The sequence below is a fragment of the Pseudophryne corroboree genome, chromosome 1 (assembly GCF_028390025.1).
Source record: "Pseudophryne corroboree isolate aPseCor3 chromosome 1, aPseCor3.hap2, whole genome shotgun sequence".
Taxonomy (NCBI): Eukaryota; Metazoa; Chordata; class Amphibia; order Anura; family Myobatrachidae; genus Pseudophryne; species Pseudophryne corroboree.
The window spans coordinates 465,964,062-465,979,286 of NC_086444.1; the positions used below are offsets into that span (position 1 = coordinate 465,964,062).

A 15,225-nucleotide genomic window follows, 5' to 3' on the forward strand; every position below is an offset into this window, starting at 1 on the left:
CTGTTTCTGTGACATGATGTTATCACCATACATCACCATATTGAATGATATGAGGTGCAGTCTAATGGCCATGAGGGAGGGGGGGGGAGTGATCTATCTGCTCTGGCCTGGTGGGAAATTAGAATGAAATAAAGACCATAACACACGTGAGAGGTCTTGTTACCTTACTTCTTAAACTACCCTCATAAATATAAAATATTTACTGTAACTAGTCTCTTCCCCTTTAATGGGTATAGAACTGGCTTTACTAAACAACTAATTAAAAATCATATTTACAAATAAATGCCCAACCAAATGTACCCCTTGTTCTCTCAAGCATACACATTTCCCAGAGGAATTCTGCACTGCTGAGATAAAATGCATTGAAACTTAAAGAAAACATACCAGTTTTTGCTACCCTAATACCCATTGCCTAAGTAGGCTGCCACCATTGGCAACACTATTATCAAAAGTTATGATGTCGACCTTGTTTAAGATGTTGACATGTGGAATGCCGATACTCTCAGAATGCCGTTAGGGTTAGGCTGTGCGAAAGGAGGGTTAGGCTATTGGAGGGAAGGTTTAGGCACTAGGGGTAGGGTTAGGGCATGGCATTAACTAGGGCTGTATGGCTGGTGCTGCCACAGAAAGCGCAGATTGCCACAGTGTCCATTTGCCGGGCGCCTGCTGTAATGTTTTTATTAAGAGTGCACCTGGCTCCTTTACAGGTGGCAGCTCAGCAGTGTCTGGAGCTCCGTGTTCCAGCTCCCACACCTTATATCTCTCCCACAGTGCTGAGGAGTGAGACGGTGGTCATTGGGAGCAGTGGTAGCAGCAGTAAGGCAGCTGCTGGGTGAGTCACCACCCTTCTGTATTCAGCAGCACACAGACACACACTCACTACCCCCTTGTCAATACCTTACCAGGCAAACACGCCCACAATTAACAATCAAAACTAGGGCTGATGTCCGTAGGTGACCACCTTTATTGTCTCCAGTAGTTCCGCCCTTGGTCTGTTGTGTTCTCTGGCTAATATGAAACCTATTTCTTTTCACATAAAAAGATTAAAGTAACACAACTACATTTATGTAAATAGTCCCTAGAAAGTCCTTCCAAGTCTTTTTCCCCATGAAATATATTTAAATGAAGCAAAAAGAAAAGTGTTTTCAGACCCTTAATGTTTGTTTTGCATCATTTAACAAACATTAAATAATATGAAACAAGTCTGTGAAGAACATACTGCTGCATTTTATTTTTATTTTCTGTGCATATACTTTTATTTCATTTTTTTAAGAGTATTTGTAAATGAATGATATGAATATAAAATATGTAGAAGAAACTGACCCTTTTTGGTAAGAGTTAGATTGATAAGAAGTACAAACTGATCACTATAAAGTGGAAAAATAATGGAATTAACTTGCTGCCTTTACCACTGAAATGAATGCATTTTTCAAAGTCTTTACATTCCTTTGAACTGCAGCAGGATGGAAATCAACTGCTGATTGCGTTTTTCAACCATTTGCTCTTCTTCTTTCAACTTTTTCTGTTGTAGAAGAATTTCCTCCTAAGGAGCAATTAAATACACGTGTGAATTATGATTATAATATACTTGCATATTATACAGACTGTATAGTGTTTAAAGGTTTTGTATTTGTTTCTTTTTTAAGACTAAAGTTGTTACAACAGATGAGTGACGAGTTTGCTGGAATTTTTAGGATTTGGGCCATAAACTACTATGCATTATTTATCCATTATTTTTCCTATCTTATATATATCTTATAGCACCACAATCTTTTTCACAGTACCATATGAACAAAGAGCCAACCAACAGGGCCTGCTCCAGGCTTACTAGCACCCTGAGCGAGAAAATGTAAAAGCGGCCCCTTACATCGTCTATGCGCGCTCCTGGAAAAGTGGATGTGGCCTCTGGAAAAGTGGGCGTGGCCTTGCAACTTCATATTATCAAACTATAAATAAATATATTTTCACACCCCCTCTACGCACACAATTAGCAGCCTTACACATAACAGCCACAGTAGTGTTCCTTACACACAAAGGGGGTAATTCCAAGTTGATCGCAGCAGGAATTTTGTTAGCAGTTGGGCAAAACCATGTGCACTGCAGGGGGGGGGGGGGGGGGCAGATATAACATGTGCAGAGAGAGTTAGATTTGGGTGTGGTGTGTTCAATCTGCAATCTAAATTGTAGTGTAAAAATAAAGCAGCCAGTATTTACCCTGCACAGAAACAAAATAACCCACCCAAATCTAACTCTTTCTACACATGCTATATCTGCCTCCCCTGCAGTGCGCATGGTTTTGCACAACTGCTAACAAAATTCCTGCTACGATCAACTTGGAATTACCCCCAATGTCTCCAGTATAGTGCCAGCTACACATAATGTCTCCAGTATAATGCCAGATACACATAATGTCTACAGTAGTGTAGTGCCAGATAGACATGATATACCCCTCAGCAGTGCCAGATAGACATGACATGCCCCCAGCAGTGCCAGCTACACATGATATGCCCTCCAGCAGTGCCAGCTGCACATGACATACCCCCCAGCAGTGCCAGATGCACATGACATGCCCCCCAGCAGTACCAGATGCACATGGCATGCCCCCCAGCAGTGCCAGATGCACATGACATGCCCCCCAGCAGTGCCAGATGCACAACATGCCCCCCAGCAGTGCCAGATGCACATGACATGCCCCCCAGCAATGCCAGATATGCCCCCACAGTCAGGGCCGTCTTAACAGCAGTGTAGGCCCCTGGGCATAGCAATGCACTGGGCCCCCAAACCATCCTCCAGTGGTAGGGGTGGGGGGTGCTATCAGTGGCAGCATTGATGTCCCATGGGCGGTAGGGGGTGTTCTATCTTCCGCTCAGCATGTAGGAGCTGGAGCAGTCATTTCTGGTAATTACTACTTTACTGCACAGATGGTGTAAGATGGGGTGGGAGGGAGAGCACTAAACTGTAGAAGAGGCATTGGGCTGAATCAAGGGGCCCTGGTACATGACTTCCATGACTTCCAGGGTGGTAGGGGGTGTGTAATACGCAGTGGAGTGGACTTAATATTAATCATTTTCCGGTGGGAGGGAAGCAGGGACGGATCCAGACTTTTCTTTTAGGGGGAGCGGTTTATTTATTCCTGACTCCTCCCCTACATTCATTACTCCTCCCACTTCCTGTACCAACTGTCAATTAATGCTCTAAAGAGCATAGAAAGCATTCCTAGGCTGCACATGTACTTCTTATGTAGCACACACACACACTGGGCACATGTAACTACTAACACACCGATGGGCGGCACACACTGCCCAAGGTAGGGGTGACGGCATGTGATTATGGCAGATGGGGCTAGGGGCCACAGGGACACGTAGGATGGGGAGGGATGTTAGTGCAGCCACACACCATCACCTGGCAGCAGCCCCCACCTCATGTAAGTGGGCTATGACAGTTAGGGGGGGCGTTCGCCCGCCCCCCCCCCCCCCCCCCCTCCCCTCCCCTGGATCTGGCCCTGGAGGGAAGCTTGGTTGACTGCAGATATCTCCAGTTCCTGGAAATAGATTTCTTAGTTTTGAATGCGATAAAAACTAGAGAGTCCCACCTTTCAGGAGGTTCTGGGGACTTGGGGATCAGATTTCAGGAGCCAGAGCAATCCACTGGCAAAAATATAAAACTGCAAACCAGATGTGTGGAGATGAAGCAGGGACCAGCTGCTTGAAGGCTGATATCTCCAGTTCTGGGCATAATAGAGACAAGCTGCCAGTATCCACTGAAAGGGGAGAGTCCCATCTTTTGGAGAATACCCTCAAATAAACTCTAAGTCAGACACAACCTGAGATTTCTGGCTGGGAAGAGCAATGAACAGTCTTGGATGGGGACCACTGCTTCGAAGTCAGATATCTCCGGTTCCCCAGGGCCAATTTTCAAAAATCTGGTATCCCTGGAAAGAGGGGACCCTCAGCTATCAGCCTAGGGCCCTTAGACTCCTGGGGCCCTTGGGCAAGAGCCCATTGAGCCCATACGAAAAGACGGCCCTGCCCACAGTGCCAGATACATAAATGCCCCCACAGTGCCAGATACATAAATGCCCACACAGTGCCAGATATGCCCCCACAGTGCCAGATACATTAATGCCCCCCACAGTGCCAGACACATTAATGCCCCCAGTGCCAGATATGCCCCCACAGTGCCAGATAGATAAATCACCCCACAGTGCCAGATATGCCCCCACAGTGCCAGATACATTAATGCCCCCCACAGTGCCAGATACATTAATGCCCGTCACAGTGCCAGGAATGCCCCCACAGTGCCAGATACATTAATGCCTCCAGTGCCAGATATGCCCCCACAGTGCCAGATAAATCACCCCACAGTGCCAGATATGCCCCCACAGTGCCAGATACATTAATGCCCCCACAGTGCCAGATATGCCCCCACAGTGTCAGATACATTAATGCCCCCCACAGTGCCAAATACATTAATGAACCCACAGTACCAGATATTCCCCACAGTGCCAGATACATTAATGCCCCCCACAGTGCCAGATACATTAATGCCCCCAGTGCCAGATATGCCTCCACAGTGCCAGATAGATAAATGACCCCACAGTGCCCGATACATTAATGCCCCCCACAGTGCTAGATACATTAATGCCCCCCACAGTGCCAGATATGCCCCCACAATGCCAGATACATTAATGCCCCCCACAGTGCCAGATACATTAATGCCCCCCACAGTGCCAGATATGCCCCCACAGTGCCAGATACATTAATGCCCCCCACAGTGCCAGATACATTAATGCCCCCACAATGCCAGATACATTAATGCCCCCCACAGTGCCAGATACATTAATGCCCCCTACAATACCAGATATGCCCCCACAGTGCCAGATACATTAATGCCCCCCCCCCACAGTGCCAGATACATTAATGCCCCCACAGTACCAGATATGCCCCCACAGTGCCAGATACATTAATGCCCCCCACAGTCCCAGATACATTAATGCCCCCAGTGCCAGATATGCCCCCACAGTGCCAGATACATTAATGCCCCCCACAGTGCCAGATACATTAATGCCCCCACAGTGCCAGATATGCCCCCACATTGCCAGATACATTAATGCCCCCCACGGTGCCAGATACATTAATGACCCCACAGTACCAGATATGCCCCCACAGTGCCAGATACATTAATGCCCCCCACAGTGCCAGATACATTAATGCCCCCAGTGCCAGATATGCCTTCACAGTGCCAGATAAATAAATGACCCCACAGTGCCAGAAATGCCCCCATAGTGTCAGATACATTAATGCCCCCCACAGTGCCAGATACATTAATGCCCCCACAGTGCCAGATATGCCCCCACAGTGCCAGGTACATTAATGCCCCCCACAGTGCCACATATGCCACCAGAGTACCTGCTGTGCCGGCGATGAGGGAGGGGGAGTGCTGCTGGCGGTGCCTGTAAGTGATCTGTGCGCGCTATGCGGTGCCGGTGTTTGACATCAGACACCGGTGCTGCACAGCACGCACAGATAACTTTAGCAAAGGACAAGGCCGGCTCCAGGCTCCAACATGGCGGCACCAGCGTGCGGCGCCCTTTAAGGGTGGCGCCATGCGCGGGCGCTCAAGTCGAACATGCCTGGAGCCAGCCCTGCCAACCAATAACGAGATTTATGGTAAGAACTTACTGTTGTTAAATCCCTTTCTGCGAGGAACACTAGGCTCCACAGGGAATGACATTGGGGTGTAGAGTAGGATCATGTTCCGAGGCACCAACATGCTCAAAGCTTTAATTGTTCCCAGAATGCCTAGCGCCGCCTCCTCTATAACCCCGCCTTCGTGCACAGGAGCTCAGTTTTTGTTAACCAGTCCAATGCAGTAGCAGGCAAAAGAGACGACAACTGTTAGTAGCCACATACACCACACTCTCATGACAGGAGAAAGTGTCAGCGGCTAATGCCATACCAACCCAAAGAAACTAAGTGCGTCAGGGTGGGCGCCCTGTGGAGCCCAGTGTACCTCGTAGAAAGAGATTTAACAACGGTAAGTTCTTACCATAAATCTCGTTTTCTGCTCCGGGGTACACTGGGCTCCACAGGGAATGACATTGGGGATGTCCTAAAGCAGTTCCTTATGGGAGGGGACGCACTGTAGCGGGCACAAGAACCCGGCGTCCAAAGGAAGCATCCTGGGAGGCGGAAGTATCAAAGGCATGGAACCTTATGAACGTTTTCACTGATGACCACGTAGCTGCCTTGCACAATTGTTCAAGGGTCGCACCACGGTGGGCTGCCCAAGAAGGTCCAACCGACCGAGTAGAATGGGCCTTGATGGTAGCAGGAGCTGGAAGGCCAGCCTGTACATAAGCATGTGCAATCACCATTCTAATCCATCTGGCCAGGGTCTGCTTGTGAGCAGGCCAGCCACGTTTGTGAAAACCAAACAGAACAAAGAGAGAATCCGACTTCCTGATGGAGGTGGATCTCTTCAAGTAGATACGGAGAGCCCGCACCACATCCAAAGACCGTTCTTTGGAAGAGAAATCAGGAGAGGCAAAGGCCGGTACCACAATCTCCTGATTAAGGTGGAAAGAAGACACCACCTTAGGTAAATACCCGGAACGTGTTCTAAGAACTGCCCGATCACGGTGAAAAATCTGATATGGTGACCTGCAAGACAAGGCACCCAAATCCGACACCCGTCTGTCAGAGGCAATAGCCAGCAGAAACAATACCTTAAGAGAAAGCCACTTAAGGTCTGCAGATTCAAGAGGCTCAAAATGCGACTCTTGCAACGCCTCCAGAACCACCGACAAGTCCCAAGGAGCCACCGGCGAGACATAAGGAGGTTGAATCCACAACACACCCTGAGTGAACGTATGCACATCAGGTAAGGGCTCAATTTTTCTCTGAAACCAAACCGACAAAGCAGAAATATGAACCTTGATGGAGGCCAGGCGAAGGCCAAGTCCAGACCTTGTTGTAGAATGGCCAAAAGTTTGGCCGTACTAAACTTGTAAGCGTCATGATTGTTAGATGCGCACCAAGCAAAGTAATAATTGCAGACCCTATGATAAATAAGAGCAGAAGCCGGTTTACGGGCCTTCAAAATGGTTTGAATGACCGCCTCAGAAAATCCTTTGGCCCTTAAGACGGAAGCTTCAAGAGCCACGCCGTCAAAGCCAATCGGGCTAAATCCTGATATACACAGGGGCCCTGAACGAGGAGATCTGGGCGCTGCGGAAGTAGAAGGGGACGCTCTATCGAGAGACCCTGAAGGTCTGAGAACCAATGCCGGCTGGGCCACGCTGAGCGATCAGAAGTAGGATTCCCCCTTCTTGCTTTAACTTCCTTATTACTCTGGGCAGGAGTGACACCGGAGGGAACACGTATGGCAGCTGAAAGTTCCATGGAATTGCCAGAGCGTCCACGAACACTGCTTGAGGATCCCTTGTCCTAGCTTCGAATACTGAAACCTTGTGATTGTGTTGAGATGCCATCAGGTCCACATCTGGAAGGCCCCATTTGTCCACGAGGAGTTGAAAACACTTCTGAATGGAGGCTCCACTCTCCAGCGAGTACGCCCTGATGACTGAGAAAGTCCGCTTCCCAGTTTAGGACCCCCGTAATGAACACTGCCGATATGGCTGGCAGATGGCGTTCCGCCCACTGAAGAATATGTGATACTTTCCTCATTGCCATGCGGCTTCGAGTGCCACCTTGATGACTGATGTACGCCACCATGGTGGCGTTGTCCGACTGTACTTGATCAGGTCTGTTCTGTATTAAATGCTGAACCAAGTTCAAAGAGTTGAACACCGTCCGCAATTCCAGAATGTTTATCGGGAGGAGAGACTCCTTCTTGGTCCACCGACCCTGAAGGGAGTGTTGCTCCAACACCGCACCCCAACCCCTCAGACTGGCGTCCGTCATCAGAAGGACCCAGTTGGAGATCCAGAAGGGACGACCCCTGCTCAATCGTTGGTCCTGAAGCCACCAGCTCAGTGACAGATGGACCTCCGCTGACAATGAGATCATTTGAGACCTGATCTGGGGAGGCAGGCCATCCCACTTGGCAAGTATCAGCCTCTGGAGAGGGCTGGAATGGAATTGAGTGTACTCCACCATGTCGACAGCCGACACCATGAGACCTAGCACTTGCATTGCTGAATGTATCGACACTTGCGGACGAGATAGGAAGCATTGAATCCTGTCCTGAAGCTTCAGGACTTTCTCCTGAGACAAGAACAACCGCTGGTTGTGAGTGTCCAACAACGCCCCCAGGTGCACCATGCTCTGAGCAGGGACCAGGGAGGATTTCTTCCAGTTGATGAGCCACCCGTGGGCTTGCAGAAACTGGATAGTCAGATCCAGATGGCATAAGAAAATCTCTAGGGAATTTGCCAGGATCAACAAATCGTCCAAGTATGGTAGGATCCTGACCCCTTGACGGCAGAATACAGCTGTCATTACCGCCATGACCTTGGTGAAGACTCGCAGAGCTGTGGTCAAACCAAAAGGTAACGCCCGAAATTGGTAATGGAGGTTGCCAACCCCAAACCTCAGGTACTGCTGATGCGACACTGCAATGGGAATATGCAGGTAAGCATCCTCTATGTCCAGTGAGACCATATAGTCCCCAGGCTCCAAGGCCAGAACAATAGAACGAAGAGTTTCCATACGAAACTTGGAGACCTTCACAAATTTGTTCAAGGACTTGAGGTTGTGAATGGGCCGGGAAGACCCATTCGGTTTCGGACTAGGAACAGCGGTGAGTAGTGCCCCTTGCTTCTCTGAGCCAGAGGCACCTGTACAGGAGGGACTGTACTACCGAATGAAGAGTCTTTGCCTTCACCTGATCCGAAGGGATGTCTGTCAGGCAAAATCGATGAGGGGGACGATTCTTGAAGGATACGGCGTAACCTCGAGTGACGACTTCCCGTACCCAGGCATCGGAAGTGGTCTTCAACCATTCCTGGGTAAACCCTAGAAGTCAGCCCCCCACTCTGGGATCCCCCAGAAGGAGGCCCGCCCCGTCATGCAGCAGGCTTGTCAGTTTTGGAAGCATGCTGACGGGCAGCCCAGGCCCGTTTGGGTTTGGGCTTATTGGGTTTGGAAGTGCGAACCTGTTTTGGGTACACCTGACCTTTTGCTTTCCCTGAAGGACAAAAGGAGCAAAAGGAAGTACTCTTAGCCTTCGGCACCGCAGTAGCAGTACTAGGAAGACATGCTGTTTTAGCAGATGCTAAGTCAGCCACTATCTTGTTGAGGTCTTCTTCGAAAAGAATGTCTCCTTTGAAGGGGAGTACCTCCAGGGTTTTCTTAGAGTCCATGTCCACAGACCAGGACCGTAACCAGAGAATTCGGCGAGCCAAAATGGATGTAGTAGAAGCCTTGGCCACCAGAATACCGGCATCAGAAGCCACCTCTTTAATGTAATGAGACGCTGTAACAATATACGACAGGCATTGTCTAGCATGATCAGAAGCATTGGAAGGCAACTCTGCCTCCAGCTCCTGAGCCCACGCTTCCACAGCTTCTGCAGTCCATGTCGCTGCAATAGTGGGCCTATGCACCGCACCGTTTTGGGTGTAGATTGCCTTCAAACAACCCTCCACACGCTTATCTATCGGCTCTCTCAAGGACGTGACTGTAGTTACAGGCAGAGCTGAGGATACTACCAGCCACGCCACTTGCGACTCCACTGGCAGGGGTGTTTCCCAATTTTTACTAAGCTCCGCAGCGAGGGGGTAGCGAGCCAGCATCTTCTTGTGATGCGTGAACTTCTTTCCTGGATTTTATCAGGACTCCTGACATATGTCAACTAAATGTTCAGAGGTAAAACTTGTTTAACCACCTTCTGACGTACAAACCTGTCCGGTTTCTTAGGGGCAGTGTCAGGCTCCGGTTCATCATCAACTTGAAGAGTGAGCCTGATAGCGTCTAACAAGTCAGGAACATCCACCTGCGAAACAACTTCCCCATCAGAAGCATCAGGATCAGAATCTGTGGGGTCTGTATAAACGCCATACTCATCAGACGAGGTGTCTGGGACGTTGGTGGATTGTGAGGAAGTAATTGCCCGCTTAGATGACCCCTTGGTCTTAGACGGGCGAGAGTTAGACTTTTGAGCAGTCAGTGATTGGTTCAATTGCTGTAACTCATTGGACAGTTGATCTGCCCATGGCGGGTTAACCGCGGGGACCATAAGCAGTTGTACCGGCACAGGAGGTCCCATAGGGGGCTTTAGTCTAGTTACCAGCGTATTCAATAGCGTGGAGAAGGTAGCCCAAGTTGGGTCATTTTGCACCCCCGTTGCTACAGTCTCACTGGGGGGAAAGGAACCCCCAGAACTTGAACCCTCAGCTGCTATGTTATCCTCAAATGTGTCTGCAGCGTCAACACCATGCAATGTGGGATCAGCCCCAGCTCCATTGCCCTTTGTAGCTGACATATTCAAAAGCTCAATGCAAGGCAACACAGTACAATTTCAGCAGCACAATACTTGACAAGAACCCCCTGTGTAGTGTATCAGCACAAACAGGAAATTCAAGAGGTATATGGTGACAAAAAATCACAGAGAAAAATACACACTGAGTATATCCTGTGAACTACCTATATTATGATAAACCTGACGCACTTAGCCCCCTCAGGTTATAGAATATAGGGATAGCAATCTGAGTGAGATACATGAAATGGAGGTCACACAGCAGCTATATGCACACACACAGAGTCACAGTTTGTACAATGCAGAAATTATGACATGCAATAAAACTGCACTGGACTAGCAATACAGAGTAGTACTATGTATAGCTATATACGTAATAGATATAACAATGCACAGTAAAGACTGGATGTATATCACAGGGTACTTGTATTAAATAACCCTGACTAAATGCACTTTTTCTTAACTAACACTGTCAGCAGACATGTAGAATACTTTACAGAGGAGGATTTGCCCAAACAGTCCCAGGATCAGCTCTGCTTGCTATAATGGTGCCCAAACGCTGACAGGGAGTGAGGAAGAGAGAGCGATATGCAGCTCCAGGGCAGGAACATTTACTCTAAATGGCGCCCTGGGGCTGGGGGAGGGGCTACAGGTTAAAGCCTTATCCCCCTCCTGGACTTCACCACCGGGTACTGGGGGCTTAATAAAACGGTTTTATGAGAGAAAACCAACCTGTGCCCATGCCCTGGTGGTCTAGTGGGGTCCCTGTACTACCACAGTTTCCACACCAGCGCGCACGGCCCGCCTCCCACCGGCCACGAGGGATCGCGATTTACAGCGGGTCCCATCGAGGGGACACCTTATCTCTTCCCTGAGCGCGGACACGTGATCCGGGAGAACAGCGGTCGTGTGTATGACTAACACGGAAGAAAACCGGAGCCTCCGCTGTAGGTACCCAGCAACCAGGGCGTGGGAGTGTACAACACCGCTGGGGAAGGTGATGGAGCTGCAGCAGGAGATGTCTGTCTGACATCTAACACAGTCAGTTTCTCTGATGCAGCCCTTGAAGTCTTCAGTATTCTTTAAAAGCTTCTATCAGGGCTGCTGGAGCAGCCCCCCCTGTTATGTGCCTGCTTACTGCATGGCACCAACTACAAAACTGAGCTCCTGTGCACGGAGGCGGGGTTATAGAGGAGGCGGCACTATGCATTCTGGGAAGAAGGTCAAAGCTTTGAGCCTGTTGGTGCCTCGGAGCAAGATCCTACTCTACACCCCCAATGTCATTCCCTGTGGAGCTCAGTGTACCACGAAGCAGAAAAATGTTGTATGTTAGATAGCATACTAATAATGATAGTAACGATAAGGATAAAGCAGACTTTAAGGTACTGGCCATATAAGAATATTTTAATGGTGCTGCCACTAATGCTCACCTCTCTTGTACTGTACACCAAACACATGCACAACTGCATTATTGCTATTACCCCCTTGTTCATTTAATAATACACCTACTAGGAGGCAAGTACAAAGATACAAAGTATTCGGATGATGACTTGGCATAAACCAAGCACATTTACAAGCATTTTGTGAACATGGGCCTAATTCAGCAGGGTTCGCTAATTAAAGAATCCGCAAATGAAGCGATTATCGAATGACCGCGCATGTGTAGCATTTGCATTGCACACGGGTGTGGGGTAATAGTGACAGAATAGTGACAGATCGTAACTGCAATTCAGCCGCTGTTTGAATGACAGGAAGCCGGCATTTCTGGGCAAAAACCTGCCATTTTCTGCGTGTGTCAAAGAAAACACAGGCGTGCCCAGGCATTTTTGGGTACGGTCTGTGACGCGAACGCGGTCCACTTCCAGATTATTAGAGGCCTCAAACATACTCACATTTGCTCAGACAGCAAAGACTCTTCGATGTTTCGGGATTTCCGTATGCATCTGTGAGTGTATAGCGATCTGCGATGCATTCGCAAATTTGCACAGGGGAGTTCTTTCTTTCTGTCAGGGCGGCGCCTTTCTACTTGCAGACAACTGCAATTTCTCAGATTAACGATCCATGCTGAATTAGGTCCTATGTTATATATAAGGACTCCATCACACTGTACTTATATTTTTGTTTACAAATAATGGGGGGGGGGGGGGGAAGGATCACACCCACTGATGTGTATGAAAAGGCACTGTGTGCACTGACAAGGTCAGAGCCACCATTCTGCTGTGGAACACGTCGGGAGCTGCAGCACAGAGTCAGTAGAGGACAGTGCCCAAAAATGCAGGACTGTCCTAACAAACTCATGATGCTTGAGGGGTATGCACTGAGACCTGGCAGGGCTGGTCACTGCGGATGGTGGCCAGAGGTTTGACAGAAGATCCAACTGCAGTAGTGCTGAAGTGCTCAACACACTTAAAAAATATATGTTTGCATTCTCTCTAGTGCTACATATGCATACAGTAGAAGAACAAAACTGTTTATCTTTTACCATATGATTGACATGGGTACTGCCTTACCAGCATGAAAGCGCTGGCACAATGTTCTTAATATATTGCATGTATCACTGCTGCTCCAGACTGGGGAATTGGTTGGCAGTGGGGAAAGTGGTGGTGTCCTTGTGTGGAGGCCCATGGTTACAGGGGCCAAAATTTACTAAGAATTTGAGTTTGTCCGATTTGTGTTTTTTTTTCTAAGTCCCAATCCGGGAATTCACTAAGCACCAATCTAGGCAGTGTTTGGACTATTCGTAATGGTTTGATTATCAAAGTTCAGAAATAGAATGAATAGACCAGTGGTCAAACACGGCTGTTATTTCATACAATACGGGCATTCACTATTCATTCGTATTTGGGTGTTAGTCTCTGAGTGCTCAAGTGCGGGTCTGTTTTTTTTTTAACGTTAAAAAAAGCAGCAAAAAAATAGACCTGCTTTTTCCAGTCGAGTTTGGATAACCATGCACGGATCAGTGAGATCTGTGCATGGTTATCTATGCGGTTGACCGAAAGTAACCTCACCGCTGACCGCAAAGTTCCCACCATTGGCAACAATGGAGCGCATAGGCGCTATATTGTATCTGTGCCGTGTGCTGCCTCACAGACACTACAGGAGCACACAGCCAATCAGGAGAGTGCCACGAAGTGGCGCTCCCTGATTGGCTGAAGGGACCCTCTTTGACAGGAGTCAGGGGGGGGGGGGGGTCCAGGCAGTCGGGGAAAGGGGGCCCATGTGCAAACATGGGACCCCTTTCAGTGCGTGGTCGGGTTTCCATTTTTTTGTTTTGCCAAGTACGTAGATTATACTTTGGACACAATCTACACTGGATTATGTGAGTATAATTTTTTTCACAGGTCCCCCAAGGATTCTACATGGAGAAGAGGTCCGAGCCTCGTGGGAACATAGGTAAGTATGTATTTATGGAGGTGTGCATGTATGTAATAAACTTATACTTTCACGGTGTGTGTCCTGTTTTTTGGGGGGTATTTTTTTAGTAGTAGTACTACAGGTACCAGCGGGCCAGGTTTTCAACCGCATGCTGGTACTTGTGGTTCTCCAAGTACCAGCTTGCGAGGGAGGCTTGCTGGGACTTGTAGTACTGCTACTAAAAACAATATTCACATTTTTTACACATGGCTATCAGCCCCCCATCCGCAGCCCTTGGATGGGGGGGACAGCCTCGGGCTTCACCCCTGGCCCTTGGGTGGCTGGAGGGGGGGGGACCCCTTGATTTAAGGGGTTCCCACTCCTCCAGGGTACCCCGGCCAGTGGTGACTAGTTGGGTATGTAATGCCAGGGCTGCAGGGACCAGTATAAAAGTGTCCCCCGACTGTGGCATTATGTACCTGGCTAGTGGAGCCCGGTGCTGGTTTCAAAAATACGGGGGACCCCTACGCTTTTTGTCCCCCGTATTTTTGGAACCAGGACGAGGCGCAGAGCCCGGTGCTGGTTGATGAAATATGGGGGAACCCCTGTCATTTTTTTCTCCATATTTTGTCAACCAGGACCGGCTCAAAGAGCCCGAAGCTGGTTGTGCTTAGGAGGGGAGACCCCACGCAATTTTTTTCGGATTTTTTACTACTTAAAACACCTTTTTAAGGTACACAATGAAGCCCTGCACGGATCTCACAGATCCGGCCGGGATTCCTTGTGTTTTGTCAGGCAGTGTTTTACTCATCACTCCCGCAAAACACTGCCTAACATTACGAATCACATCGACATCGGAAAATACGAATTGGGAAAAGTCGGCAGCTTAGTGAATGATCGTATCAGGATTCAAAAAGTTGCAGTAAAATGCACCCGATACCATTCGAGTTCAAACACCCTTCAAAACGGCAAAAACACGAATCTTTGTAAATATACCCCAGGGTGTCTGGATTGACTACTGGCCTCATAGCATCCTCATGGGCTTTTCCCTTGAGCCAATATTTTTTTTTTCACACTACATCAGTAAGTCATCATTACTAATGGAAACTGCTAGTAAAATACCAGCAGACAAATAATGCAATTTATATATATATATACACAGGTTGAGTATCCCATATCCAAATATTCCGAAATACGGAATATTCCGAAATACGGACTTTTTTGAATGAGAGTGAGATAGTGAAAACTTTGTTTTTTGATTGCTCAATGTACACAAACTTTGTTTAATACACAAAGTTATTAAAAGTATTGTATTAAATGACCTTCAGGCTGTGTGTATAAGGTGTATATGACACATAAATGAATTGTGTGTATGTACACACACTTTGTTTAATGCACAAAGTTATAAAAAATATTGGCTAAAATTGCCTT

General features: G+C 48.2%; 1 protein-coding gene across 3 annotated transcripts in view; it reads right to left on the bottom strand.

The window, feature by feature from the left end:
- Positions 1–1,212: 1,212 nt before the first annotated feature.
- Positions 1,213–15,225, bottom strand: part of LOC134905261 (uncharacterized) — a 177,618-nt gene continuing 163,605 nt past the window's right edge. For all 3 annotated transcript variants that reach the window (XM_063914637.1, XM_063914620.1, XM_063914628.1), the window contains one exon: positions 1,213–1,543. In XM_063914637.1, the coding sequence (XP_063770707.1) occupies positions 1,439–1,543 (105 nt within the window). In that variant the 3' untranslated portion in view covers positions 1,213–1,438. The remainder of the gene's footprint in view (positions 1,544–15,225) is intronic.